The following is a 14,390-nucleotide window of genomic DNA, read 5'->3' as shown; positions in this document are numbered from 1 at the left end:
GCAAAATCTGTCAAAATGTATCAGAACCACACTAACGTCACCTCACTTATATCACACCGCACCATCAACTTCACGTGATAGGTTTTTTTATTTTCTATAAATATACACATTTTCGAGTCACACGCATCTTGTTTTTAGTCGTTTGGAAGGGACCTTTAATGAAAGGTAATTGAAATTGGATGTTCTGGTGGTTCTAGCATGTTAGCTCACGTGACGTGATGGTAATGTATTTCTAGCATTAAAGTCTGTCATTAAAGATTCTGCGAATATTAAATTCCATTCTTTCATAAGTAAACAAATATAATTATTGATGAAAGTGGTCAAAGATGAACTCTGCTACATTAGAAATCCACATTCAATGGTTGGAGCATCTAAAAGGTCATATTGACACTATGACTTGGTCAGCTTGTCAGCCAACTCGACGAAATCAAGTGTTGTTTAGTTTGTTTTTATCAGTTGACAGCTTCCCGAACAGAATACACATATGCCTCCCAATATATTGTATCATCAAAAAGTTGTGATCGCATGAGCTGCAATTTTTGTTAGTCAAAAAGGCAATATATTTTAAGGAATGCTTAGGTTGTAAGACAAAATAAAACACAATAGTTTTTTCTATTGTTTTTTAATTTTTAACTACCAATTACCATATTTGTAGAAATCAATTACTTCTATAAAAATCGACACGCAATTTACATTATTTGTTTTTGTACCAAAAAATTATTTACAATGTTCATTTAAAATTATCATTTTTATAATATGAAAAAGTCGAATATTCGCGCGCGGTATTACGATTATAGTGCAGTCAGACATTATTATAATAAATGCTATCGCGTCCATCTGGGCATTTTAAAATAAAGTACAATATTATATAATAATATATACAAATGATTTAAAAATAATTATACAAGAAAAACCAAAGTAACAATCCTGTCGTATATTATGTATACCTTTTAACAGATAACTAGATCAGAAAATTATCAACAGGTACATGAAGTACAGAAATAATAATATCGATCTCCATTTCAGTACTAAAAACCCAATTAATAAACAAGGGCTCACCTTTCAGTTGTCTATGTGGTGCAGGGGTAGTCAACCTGGTCCCTACCGCCCACTAGTGGGCGTTCCAGCTTTCATGGTGGGCGGTAGGGGTTTTAAAAAGATTTTCATTATGATTATTTTCTTTATAAATCACCATTACTGTGGAACCGGTGGGCGGTTAGAAAATTTTACTACTAACAGAGATACAAAAGTGGGCGGTAGGTATAAAAAGGTCGACTAGCCCTGGTGTAGTGAGACTGACTACATATTATTATGAAAATGGCTATTTATAAATGACATCAATAATAATTGAGGATGTCACGTTACACTTTACATAACGTTAAGTGTTAAGTTTTGCAAATTTCAGAGAATAACTGAACATTCAAGTCAGCTTTTCGGCGGTTGTCGCTCTCTCACGAGTACCGTGTCTCCAGATTTTCAAGCGAGCGTGTTATAAAAAAGCTGACAATGTGTTGGCCCCACAAACTTTCTTTATTACAAGATCCTATGTACTAATAAAAACTGAATAGTCTTCAAAAGTATAATACATAAACACTTTATTAAACAGAGTACATATTTTAAAAAATTTATAGAAAAGATACTGTTTTGCAGTATTAGATTTAGCAAATCATTATAGGTATAATTCTGCCGGCGGTGCAAAAAATAATTTCTCATCCAATTATTTGGTTAATAAACCTAACAATAAGATGACGAATATCTTACATTAAACTATTGCAATGTTAATAAATTCATTTTGAAATCAGTCTGAATTAAAAAATATTCAATTTAAAGATAACCAGGCACTATATAAGATCAGTTCGGAATGTACAACACCATAAAACCAAAGCATATTATGTATATATTTAGAAATTGACACAATATTATTGAAGTCATGTTGGGTTACATTAGTATTTGGTTTAATATACTGCACCGGGTATATTTAATTAAGTAATGAGCAATCTTAAAGCCGGGTCTGCAGTGACTACCACTACCGAATAGCTAGACAACATACAACCGAGCTTTGATGCAGTCTATACCTGCCTTAAGATCGTCAGTATCTGTATCAAAATGATTTGAAATTATCTATACTAATATATTATGAGAGATTGCATGTATACCAGTGGAAATTCCCATGTCACAATAGTGAACAGTGATTGAAATATAATTTATAAGACACACCTTACGTTATAAAGAAATGTAGAAGCCGGCTCTCACATCAAAACTCGTCTCGCCTGCAAGGTGTCGAATATGTCGATGTAACATCATCCTTATTCACAAAACATATGTTGCCAAATGGAGCTCCACAGATGGTCGAATGCGACTTTTTAGTTTGAAAAAAAAAACATCTACTGTTGCAATAGACTAGTTACACGCTTCTCGGGCTGCGAGTCAAAGACGTACGAATTGGTCATTCCTATACTGGCTCGCCGCATCCAAATATCTATACGTTTCGAAGGTTATGTGCAACTGTCGCTAGGTAGATGTGGGCGGTCTTCATATGCGACACCGGATCAAAGTTCTTGGAAGGTTTGATTTATGGCTGTGCAGCAGACGAGGCGAGTTTATATGTGACAGCCGACTGAAGAGAAATATTACACTGTACTGTGCTGACAAGCTGTAATATATCGCAGCCCATTGATTGAAGTAAATTGTGATTTAATCGACATATTTAATTAAAATTATTTTTCATGTTTTAATATTTATAACAAGACAGAAAAAACTATTTAAATTGTAAATATAGTTTTTCGTGCCTTGTAATTAGTGGGTTAAGACATATTTCTGTTTGTCAAATGATACAGTGGGATCATTGAAAGTAAGGTTCCCAAATACGTAATTTCTTCCCATGTGCCAGAGTAGGCAGTGCTACTTTGGTATGTTGTTAATGGTGTCTATCGGTGAGTGTTTACATAGCGCATGACGTATTGCATAGGACGCTCGGCCCCTTCTCGCTCTATCTCGATACCCACCTGAACTATTGAACCTTATTTTCATTGTGGTATAACATACTCCAGTCGGATCGGCTGTGATGTGGCATATCGAGCAAAATGTGTAAAATATTGGGAATTAATTTTAATCACACCTCCTGGGTGAACTGTCCTGAGCTAAAAAGATCTTTTACCGATATATAAAAATACTGCTTAATCTGAAAAAGCCCGTGCTATTATCTCAAGAGACAAAACGACTTCCTCATTGCATGTTTTGGTTGTAACAGAATATTCAAAAACCTTCAGTTTACATAATCATTTACAAGAATCAAATAATATGTGACAGTACATAAAAAATTAATTACCTATATTAAAAAAATAATGAAAATATACTTAAAAATAAATATTACTATAATTATTATAACTTATTTATAAGATATTTTGTTAACTTTAAAACTAACGTTATGTCGGAGGACTCTTAATTAAAATAATGTTATAATAGTTTTCATGGCCCGACACAAAATCATATAACTATTTCATTTCATTAATCTTATAGAAAAACTTAAATAAATCCCAAAAAAATATATTGCACAAAAGATACATCTTTACTCGTTTGCTATTTATTTAGCAAATGTTAAAAAAAATATAGACTTCAGAAACAGATTTTCCAATGACTGATTTATAAACAGGAAAAAAATCAATAGAGAACAGATAAAAATATTATAGCTCTAATATGAGAAATGTGCCCTCTATATATTGCATGGGAAACCGATTAAAAAAACTTAAAAACATTAAATTCGCAACAGAACTTTGACTGTTTTAAGTTGACAATATTCATCAAGAATTAATTTCAATAATACAATCATTGTAGAAGCACACTTGTCTTTGTCTTTATCTAGAAGGTTTTAAGGTCTTCATTATTTTTGGCCAATGCATTTAATACTAATTTTTGATAAAGTAAAACAGGTTGACAAACATTGTCAAGTGTGATGGAATTGAACCGTGTGCAGAATTCATCCATAAATTTTAATATGTAATATAACACTAGACTTAAGATCAGTTGAATATGCCTGTCTTAAAAAATTCTTGGCAATATAATATAATAAGGAACAGTCGGGGATAACTGTCTTAAAAAAGAAGGCAAAGCAATCAACGTTACCGTATTGCAAAATAATATTTAAAAACACTATTATTTGGTGTTATTTATTAAATTCAATCAATACCATATAAAATAGGCATCAGTCTCATATTTTAAAGCGACAAATCTGTCGAACACATTATCAAAGACGAATGCTTTTATTGACTCTTACTCCATCTACCTAAGATAATCCAATAAAACGTATGGCATGGGAGAGGAATTATGATGCTAATTAATTCTTAACTATCGTATGATAATGATGAACGAATTAATGTATGTATATAATCAGAGACTGCAACGATGAGTTAATCAATTGATTAATAGAGATGAGGCCAAAACGGAGAACCGTCCGACGACCGCTCGGCTAGACTTACAATATTTTCTCAATAAAATTCAACAGCGCATTGAAAATAAGTCTCAGCTTTATTAAAAAATGATCAGTTCAACTCTTCATTGACGAACATATGGTATACAGTATAATGTATAAACTAATGAAAATGTATGGTAGTATTAAAAAAGATTGGTGACATGGAAATGTCATTAAAATAAATGTTAAAACTAAAATTACTTAACTAATATGCTCAATTATGAAATGTGTCTTGGCATAGTAAGGATAATTTTATAACTGTGATAACTTCTCTAAAGAATAAAGTATAAAAGGGTTGGAGATATTCATTTAATATTTATGTATACAAATATTTCGAGCGGATTGCAAAAACACCACTTTAAAACTCTTTACATCGAGTCTCGGACAAAATTATAAACGTAGTGAATGCACAAAATGCACGACCACATCAAAAATTGCTAAACAGGCTTTGAAAAATCTACATTCCCAATTGTAAAAAAACGGATTAGCTAATGTTTGAAAGCGGAGTTTTTGCAATCGGCAGTGATGCGATTCAGAGAAGCACTCCGGTTGAAGCTGCCATCCGATGGACGCGAAGGCATCGTACATGGTACGACTTAAAAACTAATGCAGCAAACTCCCGTTAATACAACGTGATTATACACAAATTCAATAAAAATAATAACTATTTTCTCGTAAGGTCCCATCAAATAAGCATACGGCTTATTTACATTATAACCCATTTAAAAACATTAAATAATAGTTTTATTTTGATATTGTGAAGGTTAGTCATCGGGCGATCTGACTCGTTTTGTAAAAATTCATCAGTTTCACATGTGCATAGAAATGAAATATTGAACTGCCTCTCCGCCGGTTACCACCTTCACAATATCAATATATTTCATAAAATTAAATTCTCTAATTGTAAAATGGAAAATTCTTAACAATATTACAGAGTCTATAATATATTTACCGAGTCAGCGTTCACTTGGCTCAACTCCAATATTATGAGGTACAAAACTTAATACAAATATTACTCGTTAATTAAATTTATACAACAATTCATGTTCTCATTTTTCAGAATACTTCTCCTGGTTTTATTCGATTTCGAGACGGCTCTCGTCTGTGTGGGATTATCGCCAACGGTAAAAGTAAACGTCGGAATAAAATTTTAAATAGTATACATCACAGGAATAATACAAGTATCTACATCTTGAAGGTTATCAAAATTGTAAGATTTCACCAGCCAAAGAATGTAAGTATTCCTCGCAGACTTTTTTGTCCCGTTTTGTTACTTTTACCGTCGATGAATCTCAAATCTCGATGAAACCGAATGCCGGTGAACGTCCTCCGGGAGCACGCGGCTCTCTTATAGCTTAAGTCTTAGCACATTGATTAACAAGGCCTCGCTGCATAATCTACAACTATCCGTAGGCTACGGGAAATCAGTTCATCTGCGATTTGAGCGCGGAGAGGGTGGCGTCGAGAGCGCGTACCCCGGCTCGGTCGCTCCCGTACGGCAGGCTGATGTAAGCCTTGTCGTGGTCGCAGTCAGGCTGGTTGCAGCAGCGGGCGGCGTATTTGCAGACCAACTTGTGATTGTTTAGATGCTCGAGGGAGCGGAACTGCTCCCCACACAGGTCACATTTGAGCTCTTTGGCGTGCACCTTCTTGTGGCTGTTGAGGGAGCGCGTGTTGTCAAACACCTTGGAGCACATCTCGCAGTACTTGAGCACCTTCTCACCGGTGCAGACGATGCGGTGGTTGTTGAGGCGGTCCAGCGACATGTAGCGCTTGTTGTTGCACAGATCGCACTTGAACTGCTTCTGCGGGACGCGGCCCGTGTGCACTTGCATGTGCTTCCGCAAGTTGGACTTGTCCTTTATGTACTTAGAGCACACGGTGCACTTATTCATGTCCTTGCGTGTGTGGTTTGAGTCCAGGTGTCTGAGCAACTGGCTCTTCTTATCGAACGGCTCCAGGCAGATCTGGCACCGGAAAGGCTTCTGAGTGGGGTGCACCCCCGTCAGGTGGGTGTGGAATTCGAGGGTGGTGGGGTAGCTCTTCCGACAGTGTGGGCAGTGGAACAGCTTGCGGCATACCATTCCGGAGGAGTCGCAGAATGGGTCTGAACAGTCGTCGCAGATCCCGTCGCCCGAGGGCGTCTGCGGGGACTTGGACATCTGGTTGCTTATGGGGATGATGGACAGCTGGTCCATGACTTCGTTCTTCACGCTCAGCTCGTCTTGCTCCTGGGCTTCCTCCTGCTTTATCTTGATGTCTATACTCAAGCCCCCGTTGCCGGATCCGTTGTGGTATTCAGTGGAGCCTCTGGAAGTGGAGGCGAGCATCCACCAGGGGTTGTAATGCCAGGGGGCTAGGTTGGGCTGGGCGGTCTGCGTCCGCTGCTGTCCGGCGAATGCGGGGGGGTCTCCGGTCTTGGTCTGCGTCTGGGTTTCAGCGTTCGAGTAGCCGGAGAACGTGGGCAGACTCTCATTCTGTTGCAACTGCTGCTGCTGCTGCTTTTGGGATTTAGAGTTGTTCTCGTATATGTTGTGGGGGGAGATGAGGCTGTCGTAGTCGCTGGACTCCTGCTTGCGATTGTGAGAGCTCTCTACCATGTGCGACCTATCTAAATCTTTCTTCGATGACATGGCAACACTGCGCCGCTAGTCCGGGAAGAGTGCAATCTGAAATAAAAGCATTATAAAATATCATTCGCGATCTACTGGTGTTGATGTATTTTCTCAAGATGAGAAATTCTAATGTCATATTTGGTGGAAAAAGTCTGTTTGCTTTCAATATATTGTACTTCTTAATTACCTAATAACTAGAATCATCAGTTATTATAATTAATGTATAAAATAAGCTATCAAATAGGTATATAATAGTCTATTAATAATTAAACCCTGACTACATAGAATGCAATAAATAAATTTTAATATAATTATTTGACAGACAAATTGAATTCAATTAAAATATCTACATTCGATATAATATGCAAGCTACGCAAAAATGCGTAGTGTCAAATTTAATAACCAGCTGGTTTTATGATTTAAATTTAAATTAAAATATACTTTCGAGACAGTGCACGGAAAGGGTTAAATGTGATTATTTTTTATATATGCAGAGATGTCAGATAACATTTTACTGTTTCAAAATCATCAGAAAACAGGCCCTTTCGATCGATATTTTCTATTTCATTTGCACAATTTCAATGGGAAACTAATGAAAATTAAATGACGTATCTGACATCATATCATTTTGTCGTCGGTTAATGTGTTCAATAAAGGATTATTAATTGTTTATCAACACCGATTAATCAAGGGGAGTAGCAGTAATGAAGGCACACTCACCATTCAAAACTAGAGTTTATCGACATCGAATACTACCTTATCGTAAACATTTACGCCGTACTATTAGATTTTGTTTATGTTGTCATAGTGAAATTAGAAATAAACAAAACACACCTGTATCTTTATATAACAGTAAACAAACTTTCCGAAATTGTTTTGAATAAAGTCCCGCATTAAATTGAACAATTTTCCACCCGTTCACACGCAGCATAACTTTACAAAACAGGATGCATAAAAATGCATTCGCACAGGAACTGCTATGAAAACGATAACAATGCAACTTTCGCGGAAGAACTATTTTCATAAGCCACTTTGTTTGCGAGCGCAATTTGATTTCGAAAAATATAAATGAAACTTAGCATCAATTCGGGAAAGCCGTTCACTCAGATTCTAATTGTCCACGATTAAACTGAATTAACCAAAAACATCCGTGCAGTCGCCCACCATGAAAACCTATTCGAACGGTTCGCGTCCTTTTTATGAGAAATCAATGCTAACCTACATAGGGCCGCTGTGTTTACTGGTAATAAACACTTTCGGACGTGAGGGCCGTCGAGGACTTCGACCTGAAAATTATTATTTTTTAATAATAATCACAAAACTACTTACATTTTTGAGTTTCGCATAGAATAATGCGATTCTTGAGCAAACTTCACAAATCGATGATTGACTCATAAGTCAGCCATTTTGTTTTGACAAAAAAAAAACCATAGACAAAAAATCATAATGCAATATCACTTTTCTTTGAACAAAGAATAATAAAAATAAACTAATAACTTGATAGAACAGATCAAAAATGTTTTTCATAAATTTGATAAACTAATAAAAACATAAGGACCGTTTAATGGTATATTACAACAAAAAAATTGGTCATGCATATTTTTTTATTTCTTCCATTTTTATAGACGACAACACTATCACAAGAAAAAACTTTGAAGTTTCGAAAAAATAATTGAGGTTAGGTCGAAGGCTCTGCATTGGCTAAATATTGATAGTTTAATATCATTATTATCAAAATACCTATCTAAAATAATTGACTGAGAACTAAACAAAATCATACTAAAATGTCGTGGATATGTGCAAGCCTTTTGAAAAATTTGTGGAAACCCATTGTGGAACCAGTGAGGTTAGAATGTATAATAATGTATTTTATTTATTTATAATATATTATCATCCATACACTTTTTTGTTATTTAAAATAATATGAAATTCATATTTAATGATTACTTTGACTTAACACTAAATAGCCGGTCATCCATATATCACTACATAAAAAAATCAACTGAAAATCCTCTGACAGAGTGGAGGTTGTATTACGAGAATTATGTTTTTACAAGAAATGAATGTAAGATGATGTTAGTTGATGCTCAACCATTGTTTTACTATATAGATAGGCCTTTAAATTCACATAGATTTTTGCTTAAACATTTACAGTAGATATGGGAAATGAGTCACTTAATAAGAACTCCGACCGAATAGGTCAATTACGGATAGCGATTTGTTCGGACAGATTAGGTCAATTGTGTCTTTTGTTGCCGTAATAAAATGTATAGTACTAGCCTGGCAGCGTGTCCTTCCCACCCACGTTTCTTCCTATACTGCGCGCGCACTCTCGCGAATCTCGTTCGCCTCGAACGACATATTCAGTTCGCCGGGCAGCGTATCCTTCGCACCCACGTTTCTTCCTATACTCCGCGCGCACTCTCGCGTATCTCGTTCGCCGCGAACGACAAATTCAGTTCGCCGGGCAGCGTAACCTTCGCACCCACGTTTCTTCCTATACTCCGCGCGCACTCTCGCGTATCTCGTTCGCCGCGAACGACAAATTCAGTTCGCCGGGCAGCGTATCCTTCGCACCCACGTTTCTTCCTATACTGCGCGCGCACTCTCGCGTATCTCGTTCGCCGCGAACGACAAATTCAGTTCGCCGGGCAGCGTTTCCTTCGCACCCACGTTTCTTCCTATACTACGCGTGCACTCTCGCGAATCTCGTTCGCCTCGAACGACATAAGCGCCAGGTGACACGGGACCGATTTGTTCGCTGGTTATAGATTAGTTTTAAAAGATACGTTCGTTCAAGAACGACGCATGTCTAATTTACAGATATTTCGTAAAGCTTTCGGAGCCATTCATAGGTCGGCGGTATGCAGCCAATGAGGTATCGCCTGATTAGTATATAGGGGTTTTCAGCCAATGAGATTGTATATTGAGTTTTCCCAAACCGAAGGTGGGCAATGTGCGATTTTTGTTTTTAAAAACATCTCCATGAGTGCAACGAAAAAATCAAACCCCATTGTGCTACACTCTGGGTCCAAAGACATATTGAAACACAATTGAAAGACATTATAAGCCTGGCGCATAAACCTCGTCCATCGTGGGCGTAATAATAATAGTGTATATTTTTTTAATCCCGTTCATTGCGAGATTTTACTTATTGCGACAGTGTCTAAAACGTATCCCCTGCGATTCACAGTTCCAATTCTAAAATATATTGATCGCTCAAAATTAGAGTAGGTACATACTGAATCTAATAAATCATACTGAGATTCTATCATTTACAGATTTCGGTATCACGCAGCCAAAGTGGCGAACCGCCCAATCATAAAAAGATACGGTTACAAGGAACGATTATTCCAGGGAGGGTTATTACCGCACGTTCACAGCGGGAGGAGATTGCCAATGCCAGAATACAGGTACGTACTCGTCCATAAACTCAATAAATTACTGAATTATGATAAATGTTACGCGGTCTGTACAAAGACATCAAATACTAACTCAGAAATGCCAACAAATTGTACAATTTTATGGTTCTATAATTGACATTATTTTATTTTGCTTTTGTTATAAGCATTATACTGAAGTATTATTGTAAACTTTCATTTATGAGATTTTCTATGCAATAAAAGCTCATAGAGAGCATTAGTGACATGTATGTGTGGTAATGCATATATGTGTACCTATCTCGAGTTCGATCAGTGTCTTCGAATTTTGAACTCTGCGAAGCGATGTCTTCCAGTTCCTCGCGTAGAATTTTTGTCTCATGGACATCACATAATATCATCGTTAATTTTCTGTAAACACGTATCTCAAAAAACACAACATTTCAGGAGAGGCAAATGACAACTTTATTTTCTTAGTTTTTAATTCAGAAATAAATTTTCTTCTGTGAAATATCCATTTAGTAAACACATATTTTCATGAAAAAAATGTTATCTTTCTTCAATCTATCGCACTATACTTTCGACCGATCAGTCATATTGTCTGAGATATGAGAATGCGTTGCAACTTTACTGTGAATCATTCCACAATATTTCTGCAGTAAACACGTATCTTGACTTACGAGAAAGAACTTCAGTATAATCATCTGTCGGAGTTCAGCATTCTGTGTACTTACAAACACGTAACTCAAGATACGAGTTTATAATATTTATAAAAGTATTTTATTGTGATACAAGTTTTTTCTCATTGCTAAAATCTATTAATCAACTATTTCTTTTATTCAACAAATAATTCTCAAGATTTAAGAATGTACCATTCTAATTATTGAGCATACATAATTTTGGAAAAAAGAAAGCCACCTTGGCAGGGAATCGAACCCTGCATCTCCCAGGTTTACGCCCATCCGCGCATTACCTCTATGCTACGCAGTGACATACTAATTGTGACAAATTTTAACTATTGGCCACTTTTAATACCCACTCATCAGCGCTCTTCCAAATTAAGCTACTTTGGATGGGGCGTAAACCCGGGAGATGCAGGGCTCGATTCCCTGCCGAGGTGGCTTACTTTTTTCAAAAAAAGATTGTTTCTATTGGTTATAATATATTTTCTCAGAAAGTGTTTTTCAAAATTATGTATGTAAAATCTATTATGTTATAAAGTATGTTTTGAGATACGTATTTTTTGAATATGTGCGTATTCAAATTCTGAATTCATTACATCAAACAACTCAAAACTGACATAAATTGAGATACATGTTTGTAGAAAATTAACGACGATATCCTATTTATCGCTCTTTTAAGGGGATATCAATGTATGGTAAAATACCAATATGTAATAACTTTCATTATTTGCAGACCGAAGTTCGCTTGGTCTCTTAAAAAAGCCTTATTTGGACAGAATGACTACATAGACATACTTGGCGGTGACAACGCCTTACATCCTACTAAAGTTCTTTACAATGTGCCATCCTGGCTGAGAGCAATTGGTGGGAATGAATTCCAGGTATTTTTTTCACTAGTTAACGCTGTTGTATCAATTTATAGATGAATATTGTGTATCTGGTACCCTGATACTCTATCTCCTCAGTTTGTATTATAAAAAAAATGCAGCCATAATGTCAGTCTTCCTGATTTCTATGCTACTCTTGAAGGTGGAAATTGCTGATCTTCTGTCATTTCTTACGAATTGCGGGTTCTAGAAAATATAATATATCTGAAAAATTAGTGACCTTGAGAGTGTTGTATACAAAGATGTACAATAATACCTTATGTGATGATGGTGCTTAAATAAGGTTACTTAATAAGACTAATGATTAAATAAGATGCAAGTCATTTCACATTACAGATTCATTTGTAGCAAGATTTACACAGTGTACTCAGAGATTTATTTGTCAGGACCGTACTGAGATTGAAATGTCTTGCATTAGTTTTTTTATGACTACAACTAGGGCATCCAATTAACCCGAGAAAAATACTACCCGGTTAGCGTTTTTTTACAATACAACGTACCGGTTTAATCGGTTTAATTGTTGTAAATTCATTTATTTATTTTTGATATACCTAAATAAACATTTGGAAACACCTTAAATAGAAAAAAAAATATACGGAGCCGGACAGGACTCAAACCTGCATAATATATTGGATTCCGGTCAATGTGCTTTACCAATTTAGCCACCTGCGCCCTACCCAATTACGACGATAGCAACTAGTCATGCGACTGAAGTGAATCTCAAATTTCAAGTCCCGTCCGGTTCCATAATTTTTCTAATAAGTATGTGTCTGATATGTTCTAAATTATTAATGTTCAATAAAGAATGTTACTTTCTTAAATGTTGTGAATTATTCAATATATAAAAAAATAGTTGAAAAAAAAAAAGTAGAAATGAAATCATAAATATTTCTTTTGATTTATTGTGTTTTTTTTTAATTACTTATATAAAAGATATATATATTATATTATATTCCCATTAACACTACAACAGGCCATGAGGTCTAATGACAGTAGTGTAGTGAAACAGTACTGTATTTAGTAATAGAAGAGAAACAATGATAAACACTAAAGCTTTGAGAAAATCACAAATATATTGTGACCTCAAGAGAATCGAACTCGGGGCCCCCGGATGAAAAGCCATCGCCTTACGTACTGGACTAGTATTATGTATTGACATTTAAACAATGAGGATTAGACTGTCAAGTACAACTGAAAGCAGAAATCAAAATTTTTAATAATTTTTATATGTACACCCGATCCTCTTTTTGCACGGTTTTTTATTTACACTGTTTTTTTGCTTTAACGCGGTTTAAGAAACTGAAAAAAAATAAAAATACGTATGTATGTACATATTTATCAAAAAATTGCATTGCAATGGACCGCACGCCACTGGTGCATACATATGTTGTCACCAGATGCCGCCCAGAGATACATACGTACATACATGGCGCCACTAGTCAGTCACTTCGGATTCGATACGAGAGACGCGCTGCGTGCTTCGGCGTCAGTGTCATTAGATATCTCCAGAAAATCATATTAAATCGAAAACTAGGTATTTTTTATGTACATATAAATAATAAATAAATTCGATTTATTTTTGAGTTTTTGAGTTTGTTTTTAAGTAATGGAACCTATCTACCATTTTTGTATGGGCACCTTATCTTTTTTTACACGGTTTTGTTTTGCACGGTTTCCCCCGTGCAAAAAAAGGATCGGGTGTATACTGGTATTTGTTGGTATATTTCATCAGATTTGGTCAAACCTTTTCAATTTATTTGTTTACCGGAGTTTATTTATCAGCCTATTGTTTGTCATCATTGATTACAGGTCTTGTTGAGAAGGAGAAAGATGTTGAAGAATACCGTTCTCCCGATTGCGCGGCCCGCAAAATGGAGAGACATGGAGAAGAGAATTACGTATTTGTACAAACGTCTAAACAGAAAAACCAAGACTGGATTTTCGCATCAATAGATTTTTATTTACTGCCACCATATTATTTTTGTGTAATCTCATCTCAGTTGAAGTCATCACTTGAAGTATGAGTAAAACTGATAATATGTTTTAATATAAAATGGGATACCATTAATAATCATATTGTACCTAGCTGTATCTATAGTTACTTGATTAATAAATTTTGTTAGTAATTAATTTGTATGTTTTGTCAGTTTTCTATTATTATCCGTCCTTATTCTTTCTAGCGCTACAACCCTATGTTGGTCTTGGCCTTCTTATGTATATAACTCCATCCAGGTCTATCTAAAGCCGCTTCTCTCCGCTGTTAGATGCCTGAGATCTTTGAATCCAACTCGACACTAACCATGTAGTACGAGGTCAACCAGATCTTTATTTTGCCTTCTGCGTTGCCTTGCGCATGA

The 14,390-nt window shown here is 35.7% G+C and overlaps 2 protein-coding genes across 4 annotated transcripts; one reads left to right on the top strand and one right to left on the bottom strand.

Annotated features, from left to right (window-relative positions):
* Positions 1-621: 621 nt before the first annotated feature.
* LOC147071661 (uncharacterized) lies at positions 622-8,500 on the bottom strand. 3 transcript variants are annotated; one of them, XM_085946871.1, is made up of 2 exons: positions 8,413-8,500; positions 622-7,137 (listed from the first exon to the last, which is right to left on the bottom strand). In XM_085946871.1, the coding sequence occupies exon 2, from the start codon at positions 7,099-7,101 to the stop codon at positions 5,893-5,895; it is 1,209 nt and encodes a 402-aa protein (XP_085802997.1). In that variant the 5' UTR covers positions 7,102-7,137; positions 8,413-8,500; the 3' UTR covers positions 622-5,892. The 3 variants fall into 3 exon arrangements, with proteins under 3 accessions (XP_085802997.1, XP_085802998.1, XP_085802999.1); XM_085946872.1 differs by lacking the exon at positions 8,413-8,500 and adding an exon at positions 7,918-8,256; XM_085946873.1 differs by lacking the exon at positions 8,413-8,500 and adding an exon at positions 7,804-7,937.
* Positions 8,501-8,737: 237 nt separating this feature from the next.
* On the top strand, positions 8,738-14,163 carry mRpL51 (mitochondrial ribosomal protein L51). Its single transcript, XM_085946870.1, has 4 exons — positions 8,738-8,929; positions 10,365-10,496; positions 11,880-12,027; positions 13,843-14,163. The coding sequence occupies exons 1-4, from the start codon at positions 8,868-8,870 to the stop codon at positions 13,984-13,986; spliced, it is 486 nt and encodes a 161-aa protein (XP_085802996.1). The 5' UTR covers positions 8,738-8,867; the 3' UTR covers positions 13,987-14,163.
* The last annotated feature ends 227 nt before the right edge of the window (positions 14,164-14,390 follow it).

Source organism: Rhyacophila brunnea, unplaced genomic scaffold (genome assembly GCF_057557595.1).
Source record: "Rhyacophila brunnea isolate RB1 unplaced genomic scaffold, BYU_Rbru_1.0 scaffold_2, whole genome shotgun sequence".
Taxonomy (NCBI): Eukaryota; Metazoa; Arthropoda; class Insecta; order Trichoptera; family Rhyacophilidae; genus Rhyacophila; species Rhyacophila brunnea.
Note: the sequence above shows the minus strand (reverse complement) of the source record. Positions and strands in the feature narration are given on the sequence as shown.